The sequence below is a fragment of the Diabrotica undecimpunctata genome, chromosome 6, assembly GCF_040954645.1.
Source record: "Diabrotica undecimpunctata isolate CICGRU chromosome 6, icDiaUnde3, whole genome shotgun sequence".
Lineage (NCBI taxonomy): Eukaryota > Metazoa > Arthropoda > Insecta > Coleoptera > Chrysomelidae > Diabrotica > Diabrotica undecimpunctata.
The window spans coordinates 74,210,758-74,224,546 of record NC_092808.1 but is presented as its reverse complement, the minus strand read 5'-3'; the positions used below and the strand labels follow the sequence as shown (position 1 = coordinate 74,224,546).

At 32.8% G+C, this 13,789-nt stretch overlaps 2 protein-coding genes across 2 annotated transcripts; both read left to right on the top strand.

Moving 5' to 3' along the window:
- The first annotated feature begins 7,735 nt into the window (after window positions 1-7,735).
- LOC140444438 (uncharacterized) lies at window positions 7,736-9,731 on the top strand. The gene is made up of 2 exons (XM_072536193.1): window positions 7,736-7,972; window positions 8,043-9,731. Exons 1-2 carry the CDS (start codon window positions 7,736-7,738, stop codon window positions 9,729-9,731), a joined length of 1,926 nt encoding a protein of 641 aa, XP_072392294.1.
- A 669-nt stretch (window positions 9,732-10,400) lies between these two features.
- Window positions 10,401-13,058, top strand: LOC140444437 (uncharacterized). Its single transcript, XM_072536192.1, has one exon. It carries the CDS (start codon window positions 10,401-10,403, stop codon window positions 13,056-13,058), a length of 2,658 nt encoding a protein of 885 aa, XP_072392293.1.
- Window positions 13,059-13,789: the final 731 nt, after the last annotated feature.

Sequence of the window (13,789 nt, the reverse complement as noted above, 5' to 3'; positions counted from 1 at the left end):
TTGGGGCAAAACTGTAAATTCAAAAATTTTTAAAAAATTCATAAGTATTTTTTATAATCATGTCTTGATGCTGTAAAAAATTTAACAAAATCCTATGTTTGGTTTTCCCGCTTTATACTTGGAAAAAAGTAGTTTTTTTGAGTTTTTTCAAAAACGAAAACATGAAGTTTGTTTAAAAGTTGTCAAAATACTTCTAGTCATCACATATACCTTCTCAAATTTTTTCAAATTTTTTGAATTTAAGGTTTGTCTTTTGGGAGGTGCAGATCAACCTTAAGAAACAAATTAGTATTTCGTGGAGACGCTCATAATCTGGATCTGAGATATCCTTACAGTCTTATGCTGCCAAGATATAGACTAGCTATTTTCCAGCGATCGTTTACTTACAATGCTGTTAGAATTGCTGTTGCAATTAGAATGTTTTTGTTTTTATTTGTCATTTATATTATTTATCACATAACATCACAAATTATTTTCTTTATATTATTTTTCTAGTAGCCATGAGTATTTCTATCATTTCAATATTGTATTATTATCTATACCAATTTATAAATCATTTTTTTTTCATTTTTTACTTATTTAAAACTAACTTTGTAAACTTGAGGTTAAGTGGAGTAGCTCTAGCTAGACTTCGCCTCATGTATCTCGTGTTTGTAAATTTTTACAGACTAAATAAAGGCAATTTATTATTATTATATTATAAAATATATCCGGAATTTAAAATTTTATTATAAATTATAGAAAATTGTCCCCCTGTATACTACCGTTCCCTACATAGGGTAATGGAACCAATCTTGGACACTTTAAGAACCATAAATTTTCTTTTTGTACTGGTAATTATTAATAATAAAGTATTTTATTAACTTTACATTCCTACTTATTGCTCAGACTGTCTTTAATCAGTACAGAAGTTCATTTTACCAAAATAAAAACAACAACACAAAAAAAATATATTCATTATTAATTAATGTTTTTTCTCCAGTAATGGACATCGATATTTTCAATCGATCCTAATTTGGACAGTTGCATACCCAGTTATGGACACCGTTTTTATATATGAATAGAGAGGTTCAAAATTATGGAATAAATTCATTTGATCAAGAATAGGCCACTTTTGGGAAAAATCCTGAGACGATTTTTATTTTTAAATTATGATTTTCGAGATATTGCCATAATAGTGACGTCATCCATTTGGGCGTGATCACGAAATCGATGATTTTTTTAAATAGGAATAAGGGTCGTGTGGTAGCTCATTTTAAAGGTTATTCAATTGTTTACTCAGTAATATAAACATTAACATTATTATTTATACAGGGTGGCCAAAAAATATTTTTTGAATCATATTAAATGACGCAAAAAGAAGAATCTATGTCATTTATTTAGCTTAAAATACATTTTACTGCTATCAGAAAATATGAAAAAAATGTTTATTTCATAAATAAACAATGCTTTTTTGCTTAAATTAAATGTCAAACCGCCACCCACATGCCTCTTGGCAGATTGAATATTTAATTTAAGAGATAAACAATGTTTATTTGTCAAATAAACATATTTTTCTATTTTCTGACAGCGGTAAAATGAATTTTGAGTTAAATAAATTAGATAAATTCTTCTTTTTGTGTCAATTAATTTAATTCGGAAAACATTTTATGACCACCCTGTACAAATAATGATTTTAATGTTAATATAACTGAATAGAGAATTGAATAACCTTTCAAATGAGATACCACACGACCCCTATTTCCATTAAAAAAAATTATTGATTACGTCATCACGCCCAAATGGATGACGTCACTATTATGGCATATAAGTCAAAAAATCATTTTTCAATCAATTTAACAATGAAAATCGACCTCTCTCGGGATTTTTTTCAAAGTGACTTATTCTTGAAAAACTGAATTTATTCCATAATTTTGAACCTAAATTGCCCCCAATATAATTGAAAGAAAAAAAATAATTGATTAATATTCTCCAAAATTTAGCTGCAATTTTATTTAAACTGGTCTAATATAGGTAACTAACTGAATATAAATAAAAAGTATAATCAACTAGTCCTCTTCTTTTTCTGAACTCTCACATGTATCACTACTATCCACGGTAATTTTACACTTTTCACAGACAAACTTATCTTCATCTTCGGAGTCTAAAGCAAGTCCTAAACTGTCAATATACTTGGAAGGGACACAAATTTTGTGTACCTTATTTTCACAACGCGCACAACTAAGCCACTTTGCCTTTCTTTCCAAGAAATGTTGGTCTTTCCAGGCTGTATTACATTTGAAGCACTTCCAACTAATTTTTTTATCTGACTCTTCCTTTTTAATTCCAGGCAGATTTTTTCCTTTCCTGCATTTTTTTAAAATCTTTTCTTTGTCAATTTTTTGCTTTTGTTTTTCTTCCCGAGCCCGTTTTCTGCTTTCTTTCAGTTGTTCTTTTTCTTTTCGCAGGTTTTCTTTTTTTTGTTGCTCATTTAACCAATAGTCTGATGTAATGGCTGAGCGTGGTCTTTCTTTAATTTGACGCTGTGATTTTACTTCGTCTTTAGGCCAAAACAGATATCTTTTAAATGGGGAATCACCAGTTGGACTATTTGTTTTGACAAATATCTCTTTAAATTGTTGATTGTCCTCCTCTTGATGAGGTGGTTGATAGTATAGACTTATTTCATCTGAACCACTAGCTTTTGATGATCTCTGGGTGATATCTGGAGTCCGTTGAGTATTCACCGTGTTGATTTCAAAACGTTCAGTATTTGATCTTTCGGCATCTTCCGGCATTTCGTTTTCGTGGTTTGTTAGAAGAATTTCTGGAATATCGTTTTCATCTTGCGGTGTTTCATTGTTTTCATTATTTAAATTCTCTAGTGACAGATTCTCGTTCTCACTTGGCTCTGGAATTGAAACTATGTCCCGTATCTTTTTCCACACATTGTATAAATCCAATGTTGACTCTTGCCCATTCCATGCCTCTTTAGAGTTTTGTGCTTTCATAGCATTCAGTGTTTTAGGACTAATGTTACTTTCTAAAATATTTAAACATATTTTTATATCATTAGCCGAATTTCGATTGTTTTCAGGAAGATTTTCTTCTTTATTAACCCTCTGTCTACAAATTATCTTTGAATAATCCACGTTATTTGGATTAAAAGGAAAGAGGCCACAAACGCGAAATCCATTTTTAATAATAGCTGGAGAAATAGATTCATTCAGAATATTTTGTAGGAGAGTAGCCACGTGATGTCTCATTAACGGCTGGTTTTCGTTTTCTGCCAACCATTTTCTGACATGCGATTTCCATTGACATTTCAATGGGTAAAAAACAGAAAGAGGTTGTAATACATGCGTTGCATTTGGATAAAATGCAACTAAAATGATTTGCTTTTCACGCAAAAAAATACTCAAATGTAATGTCAAATGAGATTTGTGCCCATCCACAAAAAATATAACGGGTCGTTCTATATTATTTTCTGTCAACCATGGCTCAAATATATTCGCCATGTATTCAAAAAATACGTCTCCTGTCATCCACCCATTGGCCGATTTGCCCAGTCCCCAAGATTTCGGAAATTTGGTAACAATATCTGCAGGTACCCTCTTATATGGATATACTACCATAGGAGGGCAAATTTCTCCAGATGCTGATACCGTAAGTAAAACAGTAAGATTTTCTTTTTCTGACGTTTTTGAGACACTATAGATATTTTTATCTCCTTTAGGAGCCAAAACTTTCCCAGTTTTAGGGCACAATGAAATAGTTGTTTCATCAGCAATAAAAATTCGATGTGCATGTTCTAAAATGTCAGAGTAGCCATTATCTTTGAAGTAATTTGAAACTTCTTGAAACCAATTGCGTATATCGATTTCTGTTAATTGGCCACGATAACCGGTAAGTTTCTCTGACGTCTTTAACGATATGTTCGGATGTCTGTTCAGAAAAGACTGAAACCACTTTTTACCAGGAGTACCTTCGGTAAATGGAGTTTTTCTATCTAACTCCTTTATCAACTTGGTAACTGTGTCGACTAAGCATTGTTTCGTTACAGGAAACCCAGCTCTTGCAATATCGACAATCCACTTAACAATGCGATCTTTCTCATCTGCAGTGGGAACTGTTGGAGGGCCCATGTTGCATACCTCCGGACTTATTCCTTTTAGCTTATTGCGCAACGTAATACGAGGTACACCAAATCTCTTACTTGCAGTTGCAACTGGCATACCCATTTTTGCTGCCAATAGAGCTTCTGCCATTTGAGCGGCGGTATATTTTTTATGTCCCTTTCTATCCATCATAAATGACCAGCTGTAAAATAAAAAAACAAAATTATTTCTTGACACCAGTAATGGACATTTTCGTATCCATTATTGGACACTCATTTAATGGCCATGTCCAAGACTGGATACACTCAACATATAGACTTCCTGTTTATAGCAGAACATAGCATTTTTTATTTCTATGTATTTACCAGTGATTTCAAATAAAAACTTATTTGCCCTTAAATGGACATCCTGTCCATTTTAGGAACATACGTTTAATTGTAGATCCAGTATTGGACACCCAAATTAAATATGTTTAATGATAAAAAATAGCTAAAAACAATAAACACACATTAAACTACATACCTTTACTGTTGATTCACTTAAGTAAACTTAATAAATCACCAATTTTGAAGTTTGTATAAGTTAAGAAACTAATTTACTTCCTTATAACCAACGCTAACAATACGACTATCTTGGCGCCAAAATTGTCATGTGGTTAATTATGTTCATTTTAATACAACTAGCGGCATCTAGACGAAGCAGCTGCAAATAGAGCAAATATTACAGATTTCTATTGGAGGTTTTACGTGTTTGTGGGGGTAATTAGAGTAACAGGTTGCTTGATAATATGCATTAATTTGTTGAGTGTCCATCACTGGTGCCGTGTCTAATACTGGTTCCAGTACCCTACCATATCGGCATTCTATTATAAGACTTTTCCTGGTTTGTTTCTAATTATTTATTACAGAATCATTAATAGGAGAATTTTACTATCATCAAAACATGTGGTTATCTTTTTAAAAACGAATCATAAATATGCTATAATTTTTCCGACGGTATTCTCAAGTTTAACTTAATTTCATGTAATGGAATCAACTATCTTACAATAAAGTTGTCCCAGGAACGCAACTCACCAATATTGGCAATATCATTTTAAAGTCGTCTACTTTAAAATGTATAATATATGTCTGAATTGGTAATATAAATAAGTCAGATAAAATTAAATTATTAGAACAATTTTTCACCAAGCAACAAAAACAAAATTTGTTTAATTTGAATGTTTGTATTTTAAGAACGACTTCTGTAGTGAAAATTGAAACGTCAATAAACTTATTTTAAACTTTAATTGTGGCGTATTCCAATTAAAATAGTAATTACTTTAAGTTACCACAAGAAAATAGCTTAAGAACAATATTAAGAAACCGTTATGGCCCCACCGTTATTCAAAATTTTACGAGATTGGAAATTCTTTAAGAAAAACTGATACATTGTTAAAAGTCACTCAAATTTTTACATATGTAGAGACAAAAACTTAATACCAAAGGACTTGAAGTTTCATCCAGCATATTCAAGCATAAGGTTGGAAAAAGTCTGCACAGAGCCAATTTAAGCGTGATCCCAGCAATGTGATATCAATAATGACATATTAGCGATAGTTAATCTATCAAAGTGACATTTAAATGCAACGGAGCGTACAATACTGTCAAAGGGTCTAAATTTTGCTATTACTCATCTATCTATTCCCAAATTAGACACAATTAGCTCAGTGGAGAAAATTTCTCAATAATTACCTACAATATATAAAATTTTATTCGACTTTAAAATAACAACTTTAAAAAATGGCGACAAAGGGGATGTAACTATATTTAAAATTCAATATGAAAACAAAATTAAAGATCTAATAACAAACGGACCTTATACAAAATTAACAAAGGATCCAACAAAGCCTTTGGAAAACAGAAGGTTAAAGATTATTTAACAAATTATCAAAGAAGATTAATTACAAGTCATTACGGTAGGACACCTCATTTTTATGGAGTACCGAAAAATCATAAAAAAATGTTCCACTTAGACCTATTTGTAGTACCATGAAGTCTCCTTGTAGTGAACTGTATTTGCAAATAAAAATGACACATTTATAAAAAATACACAACATTTTTTAAATAAATTATCGAATATTGAATTAAATTCAAATATTTTGCTGTGTTGACATAACTAGTTTATTTTCAAATGTGCCATTAGATAAGACTTAATATAATCGAAACAAAATTAGAGAATGATGATGCTGATGAAACAAATGCAACTAAAACAAGACTAAATATATCAGCTATAATACAGTTATTGACATTATATATTGGTAATACCTTTTCTCAACTTAATGAATTCTATAAACAAAATTTTTGGTCTCGCATTGGGCTCCGATTCTATCCATTATTAGCTGATACATTTATGGAAGATTTAGAAACAGATATTCTTTCTAAACAAAATTTGAAATTCACATTATAGTGGAGATATTCATATGATCTATTCTCAATATGGTCTCTTAGATCAGAGTTGTTAGACACATTCCTGAATGATATAAATAATAAAGAAGAGACAGTAATATTTAATATGGAAAAGGAATATAATGTCACACTACCTTCACTGGATGGTTTAATCATTAAGAACGATACTGGGTATGAGACTCAGGTGTGTAGAAAACCAACACACACTAACAGATAACTAAATTACAAATTAAATCACAACATCAATATTAAAAACAGAATTGTTGTAACTTACAACAGTTAAAAATATTTTTAATGAAATGTACATTGTTTTTCAACTGCTCGTATGTTATCTGCTATGTCTATATCTCCTTTTGACCTGTTAAAAACGCAGATACTTACCCCGCTACGCCTCGAGGAGAACACATTTTTAGTCAGTCACCAAGTAACAGCGGTTGAGTGCGTACCGTATGGGGTTTTACCTTCGTTTACGCAATGACGCTCTAAAAATTGTATTACCAGCCTCCGTAGATAAGGAATTTTATTTAATGCTACTGTACTGTGTGTAATAGAATTTTGTAGTATACCAACATTGTAGTTATTTATCATAATTAGTGAACCAGCCCTGGAAAAACAGTAAAGTCTAAAATAAGTTTAGCTACGAATATAATACCTGTTCGTACTCTAATTGTATATTAGCAAGGTTCATTGGCTAAGCTTTATACATTTATGGTCCTACTCGAGCACGGATATATTATAATGTTTGGTTACATCAGTGAAGAAAAAAGTAAGATAAACGTGGTCTTAAAGTGGAAAATTCCTGTGTAATTAGTGCCGGCTGGTAAATACATAAAGGTTTACACATCGCTAGTTCTCTCTCACTCGCTCTCTCTATAGAAAGTGGTATTGTTCGCTCACTCTTCTGCAAGATATTTGGTGTCTCGGTTAGACGAAGATAACGCTGTCTCACTCATGCAAAAGTTCCGCCCTGTGGTAGTGTCGTAACAGTAGGAGTCGCCTGCGCAAACGGAAATTTGGTTCATGACAATTGGTGAGTTCGTTCTGATTTATTGATAATTATTGACATTTAATTGAGTAATAAAATCACGGTATCAACTACTTGATTATATTTGATGATTTGCTTGAATCATAATCTGTATTTTGATTAAAGTTTGAATTTGTTTAAATAAGTTTACACTTAATTATTCTCTTAGTATGGAGGAGTTGAAAAAATCTCGTAAATCTCTAAAGGCTAGACTTACTAGAATTTCTAGTTGGTTTAGTATAAATAAAGATTGTGAAAGTATTGATTTGTTACTGGAAAAACAAAGTCAATTAGCGTTACATTTCTCTGAATATGAAAAAATACAACAACAAATTGAAGGTCTCGATGACTCTGAATTAGATTCACAGGAGTCAATTGAATGCGAAGAAAAATATACGAATACTCTAGTAAATATTAAAATACAGATAAAAGCTTTAAGTAATAACATTTTAGATTATAGTAAAAATACTCCAATAGAACATATCTCAAAAGGCACAGTTAAATTGCCCGAAATCTCTTGAAGGTAATTTTGAGGATTGGAATTCGTTTTTTCAACTATTCTGTACTTTAGTGATTGATAACTCACAGTTAAATGATTTGCAGAGATTTATTTACCTCAAATCTTTTCTGAGGCGTGAACCATTAGAATTAATCAAAAATATTGAAGTGGTAAATGACAATTTTCAAATTGCTTTGGACACGCTTAAGGAAAGGTATGATAATAAACCTCGAATTGTATCATTACTCATCAAAAGGTTATTAAAGGTTTCATCTCTAGCAAAATGTACCTCACAAACTCTGAGAAACTTTATTACTCAAGCAAAACAAAACATTATGGCTCTAAATAATCTGGAGGTTCCAACTCAATATTGGGATCTCATTGTAATTGAGATATTTTTAGAAAAACTAGACTTTAACACACATAAGGCTTTTGAATACGAGGTAGGTACAAAAAGTTTACCTACGCTAAAACAATTATTTGAGTTTTTAGAAAATAGATGCAATATTTTAGAAAAACTTAATTGTTCTGAAACCCAACAGAAAGGTTTCAAATATTCACAAAAGGTGACACATTTTTCAAGCTCAGATAACAAGGTTAATTCTAATAAATTGAATTGTAGTTTTTGTAATCATTCGATCCACAACATTATTTATCAATGTGAAAAATTTAAAGCCAGTTCTCTTTCAGATAGGAATAATTTCGTTAAGTTAAAACATTTGTGTAAGAATTGTCTTGGAAGTAAACATTTTGTAGCAAACTGTACTTCTCAAAGAACATGTAATATATGCAATAAGAAGCATCACTCTCTCTTGCACAGTGCCAACACTTCTATGGTTGCAAGCATCTCTCGTTCTCAAGTTCCTTCATCTAATTCTTATGCTCAAAACTCTCAACCTTCTCAAGGTACAAGTAGTGATAATCGCATGCCTAGTGGATCACAAAGGAGTGCTCATAGTTTACAGCCTCAAACCTCTTGTATGTCAGATAAAACCCAAACGTTTACTGCCCTCTCTATAAAAAATGAAGTTCTCTTAGCAACAGCTTTAGTCACATTATATACAAAAGAACATCAACCCATAAGAGCCCGTTGTCTACTAGACAACGCTAGTCAGACCTCGTTTATTACACAAGAGCTTGTTAATAAACTTAAACTCTCTCCTTATACTAGAACATTAGAAATTTCAACGCTCTCCCAAAATTGTTCAGTGTCTAATAAAATGGTAGATTTAAAAATCTTCTCTCTTTATGACAGTAAAAAGGGGTTCATGACCTCGTGTGCTGTTCTCAAGAATATAACATGCAGGCTCCCTCAAGTGCCGATTGATAGAACTAAAATCAAGCTTCTGGAGTGGGTACAATTGGCTGATCCATCATACTCAGTTCCCGGAAAAATTGACATGTTGTTAGGTTCAGATGTTTATGGAAAACTCTTATTAAATGATCTTATACAACTTGGAGATGGTCTTCCCACACTACAAAATACACATTTTGGTTATGTTATGTTTGGACAGGTTCCAATTCGCCCTCACTCTAAAAATAATCTAAATTTATGTACTTTGCATAATAAGTCGCAAATCCTCTCAACCTCTAACTCGCAGCACGTTTCTCTCTTTACCCAATCCTTGTCAGATGACTCTCTTGATAATAAACTTCAAAAATTCTAGGAAATTGAAGAGATTCCAGATAAAACCATTTTAACTCCTCAAGAAAATCTAGCAGAGCAAATATTTAAAAATACAACTCAAATTCTTCCGGACGGTAGATTTCAAGTGGACATTTCTTTAATTTTTAAGGATGCACCTACACAATTGGGGGATTTCTTTTATATGGCAAAGAAAAGATTTTTATCCTTAGAAAACAGACTTGTCAAGAACAATGAACTCTACACGCAATACAAAAATTTCATAGGTGAATATATATCTCTTTCTCATGCAAGGGTAGTTCCTCTCTCTCTTTTAAATTCAGACTCAGGTAAAAAATATTTTCTTCCTCATCATTGTGTACTTAAGGAAGATAGTTTAACCACTAAGTTACGAGTAGTTTTTGATGGGTCAATGAAAACTACTAGACAGGTATCATTAAATGATTTAATGTTAAAGGGTTACAGGACACAGCCAGAATTATTTGATATTCTTATTCGTTTTAGGACTTATAAATTTGCCCTTACAGCTGACATTCAAAAAATGTTCAGGCAAATTAAAATTAATCCCGATCAAACTTTTCTACTAAATATTTTATGGCGTGATTCACCGCAAGAAGAATTGCAATGTTTAGAATTGTAAACAGTAACTTATGGAACGAAATCGGCCCCCTTTCTAAGTACCCGTTGCTTAATGGAATTAGCCCATGATCACAAGAATTCATATCCTCTCGCTAGTGATGCTTTGTTAAATTCATGTTATGTAGATGACATTCTCTTTGGCTCCGAAACTCTGGATGGGCTCTTTAAGGCTCATAATGAAATATCTGAACTTCTTAAAAGGGCATGTATCTCACTACACAAATGGTGCTCTAACTCTAAGGAATTTTTAACAAATATCACTAACAAATCTCAAATTGCTAGTTATACAATTTCTCCAGAAAAGATTGCATCCAACAAGGTCTTAGGTTTACGTTGGGATGCCCAAACAGACAGTTTCTCAATTTCTATACCTAAAATTATGGTTAAAACTTCTTTCACAAAACGTGAAGTACTCTCCACAATAGCGCAAATATTTGATCCTCAGGGTCTCATAGCTCCTGTTACTATTATCGCAAAGATAATAATGCAAAAGATTTGGTTGTCAAAGGTAAATTGGGATGATGCTCTTACTTCTGAGTTACTGTCAGAATGGATTGTATTTGTTTCTAATATCCCGTTCCTCAAAAATATTAATATTCCTAGACCACTATTCAGAACTGATCCAGATAAAATTATAAAAATTGAAATTCACGCTTTCTCGGATGCTAGTATAAGAGCCTATGCTACATGTGTATATATACGAGTTATGGATCAATCTAAAAAGGTTAGTTGTACTCTTGTAGCTTCCAAAAGTCGTGTAGCTCCTCTCAAAACCCTAACTCTTCCACGATTGGAACTTATGGGCGCAGTTTTATGCTCCAAGCTCACTCAACGTTTAATTACTACCCTAAACTCAACTAGTATGCACATCAACTCTATTAACTTATGGTCCGATTCAGAAATTGTACTGGCATGGCTTAAATCCCATCCTTCTCGATGGTCACAATTTGTAGCAAACCGTGTAGCACAAATTCAAGAAATATCCTCTGGTTTTCATTGGCGATATGTCAAATCAAAGGAAAATCCAGCAGATATTCTCTCTCGTGGAATCATACCATCCGAACTTGTAAATTTTCATTTATGGTGGCATGGACCACAATGGCTTGGTAAATATGATCTAACTCTAGATAGTTGTGACAAGGGGATGACATGTTCTAATCCACCCGAGGAAAGAAGATTATCTCATATGCAAACTCAACAATACCCTATAGAAAATTTTTGTTGTTCCATGTCAAATAAGTTTTCAAACTTCTCAACCTTTCAAAGAACCCTGGCTTATTGTTTTAGATTCATACACAATGCTACTATCTCTTCTGTCAGAAGGTACGGCCCCCTTTCAGTATCAGAGTTGCATTCCTCTGAGCAAAAAATAATTACATTTTTGCAACTTGTTTACTTTTCTCAAGAAATTTCAGAGCTTAAGTCGGAAAAAACTCTTTCCAACAAATCTCTTCTTTCACTAAATGTTTTTCTTGATGATAAGGAGATGTTAAGAGTTGGTGGTAGACTCAAGCATGCTCACGTTCCCTTTGATCAGAAATATCCACTTCTGTTGCCCTCCAAACATCACATCGTCCAACTTATGTTGAAAAGAGAACATATTAGATTATGTCATTCAGGTGCCCAGACCACCCTTTCCAATTTTCGTCTCAAGTATTGGCCCTTAAATGGATTAAGAACAATAAAGAAAATTATCCACTCTTGTATCACTTGCTTTCGATTTAGGGCTCAACCTGCCTCTCAACTAATGGCAGACTTACCCAAAGAACGCCTAGTTGTCTCACACCCATTTACCAATGTAGGTACAGACTTTGGTGGACCTTTTTTTATAAAGAGTTCAAGACTTCGTAAGGCTCCAGTAACAAAATGTTATATTGCCATATTCGTATGTATGGTTACCCGTGCGGTCCATATAGAACTTGTGTCAGGACTCTCCACAGAGGCATTCATACTCACACTCAAACGTTTCATTAGTAGGCGTGGCAATCCAAAAATAATTTACAGTGATAATGCTTCAAACTTCTTTGGTGCTAAGAACCAACTCAAGGAGTTCTACACATTTTTAAAAAATAAGGAAACGTCTAACTCAATCCAAAAATTTCTTGCTGCTTCTGAAATAAGTTGGAAATTTATCCCCCCTCGCTCTCCTCATCATGGCGGATTATGGGAAGCCGCCATTAAAAGCACAAAATATCATATTTTTAGACTGATAGGAAATTCTCAACTGACATTTGAAGAGTTCAGTACCGTACTCGCTCAAATTGAAGCTGTTCTGAATTCACGTCCTCTATGTTCTTTATCTAACGATCCTTCAGATCTCTCTTGTTTAACTCCAGGACACTTTTTAATCGGTAAGCCTCTCACTTCTTTTCCTGAAAGGGATGTTTCTGATATATCCGAAAATAGATTGTCAATTTGGCAAAGGAGTACAAAAATTCAACAGCTGTTTTGGAAACGCTGGACTGTTGACTATTTAAATAGACTACAGAATAGGCCCAAATGGACCTCAACTAAGGAAAATTTGCAATTGAACAATTTGGTTCTCTTAAAGGATGAGAATAATCCTCCTTTGAAATGGCCCCTGGCAAGAGTGATTGAAGTTTTTCCAGGAAAAAATAAGAGAGTTAGAGTTGTCAAGGTACAAACTAAGGATGGAATCTTTACTCGCTCAATTGCAAAACTATGTCCCTTGCCAGATTATAAACGTTAAATGTTAATTAGTATAAGAATAGTTTTTTTAAGGTAGTGTTTGTTCGCGAGTGCGGTTAGTGTTTGTAGTGTCGTCTTACTTTTCGAACTTATGATGGAACAACTCTCTTTCTTAGTTTATTATTACGTATATATTATTTTATTTCTGTAATTTTTTGTTAAATCCTCTTAATTTTGAAGGGAACCCTTCAACGTGTGGGCAGGATGTTGTAACTTACAACAGTTAAAAATATTTTTAATGAAATGTACATTGTTTTTCAACTGCCCGTATGTTATCTGCTATGTCTATATCTCCTTTTGACCTGTTAAAAACGCAGATACTTAGCCCGCTACGCCTCGAGGAGAACACATTTTTAGTCAGTCACCAAGTAACAGCGGTTGAGTGCGTACCGTATGGGGTTTTACCTTCGTTTACGCAATGACGCTCTAAAAATTGTATTACCAGCCTCCGTAGATAAGACATTTTGTTTAATGCTACTGTACTGTGTGTAATAGAATTTTGTAGTATACCAACGTTGTAGTTATTTATCATAATTAGTGAACCAGCCCTGGAAAAACAGTAAAGTCTAAAATAAGTTTAGCTACGAACATAATACCTGTTCGTACTCTAATTGTATATTAGCAAGGTTCATTGGCTAAGCTTTATACAGGAATCACTAAATTTTTATACCATAGAGACAAAATTACAAAATCCATTCTTAGAGGAGAAACATTTGTTAACATTTGTTTTAT